Source organism: Camellia sinensis, chromosome 1 (genome assembly GCF_055761805.1).
Source record: "Camellia sinensis isolate YWXY chromosome 1, ASM5576180v1, whole genome shotgun sequence".
NCBI lineage: Eukaryota > Viridiplantae > Streptophyta > Magnoliopsida > Ericales > Theaceae > Camellia > Camellia sinensis.
Window position 1 is genome coordinate 5,040,460 of NC_138961.1, and position 3,219 is coordinate 5,043,678.

The following is a 3,219-nucleotide window of genomic DNA, read 5'->3' on the forward strand; positions in this document are numbered from 1 at the left end:
TTGTAAAATTTCCTTACTATTTTGTCTTCCTCGCTCGAGCGAAGGACTGCGTCTGCATAATAACCTGAAAGAGTTTATTGTTCGCTCGAGCGAAGGTTTCGTGGCTCGAGCGAAAGCACTTATGGAAATCACGCGAGTTAAGGTTCTCGCTCGAGCGAGCTTCAAAATCCAGGATTTCTATAAGTAGTTGTTTTACTCCAAAACTAGGATTAAGTTTTCAGATCTACTTTGAGGTTTTCTAAGGTTTTCTTCTAGAGTATTTTGTGAGTTTTCCTTGATAAATGGAGTGAGTATTAAACTCATGAATTGACAAGCACATATCAAGGAGATTGATTGAATACATATAAGAGTGTTATTCTTCGGTGGATTCCGAAGATTCAAACGTGGAGTTTCAAAGAAGTTTGATTCTGTACGTAGTCGTTTATTCGACAAACGAAGTTGTGGATTCAACTTCAGATTAATCAGTTCCGAGACAAAGGCTTGGTGAAAGAGTTACAGAAGGTTTGAAGACAAATTGATTGAGTTGGGTAATTTGTTTGTAATCTTTGTAATCTTTCTTTCTTCAGTAATGGATTGATTAGTGGCGTTTCGCCCGTGGTTTTTTATTACAATTGAAGGTTCTTCAATTGTGGTTTTTCCACATAAAAATCGTTTGTGTCGATTTATTGTTTATTTCGAAAATAACAATCTAAATCACTTTTGTAAGTGCTTGATGATTTAGAATGTGTGTTTTGAATAATTGGGAATTAAAATATTTTTTTCTTGATCTAATCACGAATCACTTAGGATTTTCAGTAGTGATAAATTAATCTAAGTTAAATACAATTATCTTTATTAAGATATTTCATTTTTATATATTCTTGTAATGAAACAGACAGATAGTTAGTTTGATTTTTTTTTATTCAAACAATTATCAACTCTGTTTTTGTGATGAAATTTGTATTTTTGGACTATATTTTACCTTTTTCAAGATAAATTTCTCTAGAAAGTTCATTTTTCACGTCATGGCATTCCACTTCCTGATTTTATGCAGGTTAGCCACAACTTTTAAGAATTTGGCACAAGGATTTAGTTACCAATTCACACTTTTCTTTGTCCTTGAAAATGTTAGTTTTAGGATATCCTTTTTTTTAATATTTTTTATCTAGTAATATTAAAAACAACAATGATTCATCCCCCCTTTTTCCCCCACCCGCTTTGACCCCTTCTCTCTCTCATTGGTTGCTTTTTCTTTTTCTTTTTCTTTTTTTTCCTGCTCCTCCAATCACCACCCGCCACGTAGCAAAGGGGGTGAGGGGGTGACCCCCAAAAGGGGGTCCCAAGCATTATTCTATTAAAAATACGGCATAGATAGATATATGATTTTGAAAGTGCGAAGAGAGCTGGCAAACTGTTTGGCTATCCTCTAATGATAAAGAGTAGGAGGCTTGCTTATGATGGGCATGGAAACGCTGCTGCTAAGAGTGAAGAGGAGATCTCTTCTATAGCAAATGGTAAGATGTTCATTACTATAAATTACTTGAACCAATGAATCATAATAATTAGTATATTTTTTCCAATGAGCCGTATACCATGCAATTGCTTTCATTAATCAAATTTGTCACCTTCTGAATTTTTTTTCTTCTTTTTTTCTTTTTATCAGTACACCATCTAAATCTTTAAGCATTAATATTTTTTAGTATTGAGGAAGTCTTCTTTAGCTCACACATAAACATTTTAAGGGACGATTTAGTCAATGCAACTATGTTGATATAGAAAATACTAAGTGATCACCATCAACATATGCTTCATAACAAGCTAGTCTTCAAAGCCCATCACAGTCTGCCCTTGGGGTCATCATCAAATCTTTAAAATGTTTTCTTACCTAGTCAACACTTGTGTTTGTTAAAAAAATTGCCATTGCATATGTTGCTTCACCATCATGTTTCATAAATTATGGTTGCTTTTGTGCTGCTTCATAGAACTTCCCTTTAGCTTCAATCTAATATGCCGCAATTAATGTGGGAAAACAAATTCACTTTTATTAACTGTTTTCTTAGGTAAATTGCTTCTAGCTTCTCTAAAATTTTCAAGGCCATTCTCTTTGCAGTCCTTGGAGGCTATGATCGTGCATTATATGTTGAGAAATGGGCTCCATTTGTAAAGGTTTACTTCAACTATGTGCCTTTAATTTATCAAACCATCTGGACATGCTTATTTTGAGTTCTTGGACCGCACAAAGAATTGGTTTTTGTGTCCTGATCATTGTTAACAAGTTAGACATTATTTATTTGTTCTTTTTTTTTTTTTTTTTCAAATCCTACATAAGATGGTTTAAGCACACACATGCTATTTGCTTGAACTTGTGGTTTTCTTAGGTTTATTTTCTAATTATAATACACATGTGCAGGTCTATGTTGCAAGCAATCTTCAGTTCATTGGTCTCAAGATCTATCTATATGGTAACTTCTACTGCCACCTTAATTTTTAACCAAGCTATGGCTTGACATCCACTATATGTTTGATTGTCATTGATATATAAAACGGTCCAAAAATTAGCTTTAACTTCTCAGCCATTGCAAACCTAAGAAAAGCACTGAAGTTGTGCCATATTTATGCAAAGATACTGAATTGATCCCTACGTATAAACTATATTGATGGCTGGCCAATATTTAGTTGGCTTTAATTTAACTGATGATAATCACATTGTTTTATGTTTTTTTTTCTATTTTTTCTATTTTTTTTCTATGTTTTCCAAGGAAGCTGGGCTACACCTGAGAGAGACAAGAGCGGGGATTTGGGAGCATTCGAAGCAGAGTTATCAGCACCAACTGTTACTAGGCCCCTCTATGTATTGCTTGAAACAATGAAATAATTTGATAAATATTTTTTTTTCATGTGTAATTATATTGTGGATTGTATGTTTGGAAGGATTGTGTGTTTGTTTTTGTTATCCACTGTGTGTTTGGAAGGATTGCAATCAAATGTTTGTAATTATCTAGTTAATTTTATAAATTATTAAGCATGATTATTTATGGGTGACTTGTTTGCTACATAAAAAAAAATGGCTTCTATGGTAATTGTCTAAGTTTGGTTTGGGAATTGAATTTTTTAATAAATTTTTAACTTTTTAACAAAAATATAAAGTGAAAAAAAAAAGGATGTATTTTGAGGGCCGTGCCACGTGGTCGAGGTGCCACCAAGTTGTTGGCCGAGGTATCATGTGGAAGGGCCAGATTA

General features: G+C 33.4%; 1 protein-coding gene across 3 annotated transcripts; it reads left to right on the top strand.

Annotated features, from left to right (window-relative positions):
* The first annotated feature begins 795 nt into the window (after nt 1-795).
* On the top strand, nt 796-3,013 carry LOC114264588 (phosphoribosylaminoimidazole carboxylase-like). 3 transcript variants are annotated; one of them, XM_082871128.1, is made up of 5 exons: nt 896-1,033; nt 1,355-1,493; nt 2,090-2,145; nt 2,390-2,441; nt 2,739-3,013. In XM_082871128.1, exons 1-5 carry the CDS (start codon nt 1,028-1,030, stop codon nt 2,852-2,854), a joined length of 369 nt encoding a protein of 122 aa, XP_082727254.1. In that variant the 5' UTR covers nt 896-1,027; the 3' UTR covers nt 2,855-3,013. The 3 variants fall into 3 exon arrangements, 2 of the variants coding, with proteins under 2 accessions (XP_082727254.1, XP_082727260.1); XM_082871134.1 differs by having other exon boundaries at nt 2,743-3,013; XR_014330849.1 differs by lacking the exon at nt 2,739-3,013 and having other exon boundaries at nt 796-1,033; nt 2,090-2,254; nt 2,390-2,453.
* The last annotated feature ends 206 nt before the right edge of the window (nt 3,014-3,219 follow it).

Bases quoted from the DNA above. Each gene is read 5' to 3' on its own strand.
- LOC114264588 (XM_082871128.1), top strand. The intron at 2,146-2,389 runs GTTTACTTCAAC...ACACATGTGCAG, and splicing joins AATGGGCTCCATTTGTAAAG to GTCTATGTTGCAAGCAATCT. The intron at 2,442-2,738 runs GTAACTTCTACT...ATGTTTTCCAAG, and splicing joins TCTCAAGATCTATCTATATG to GAAGCTGGGCTACACCTGAG.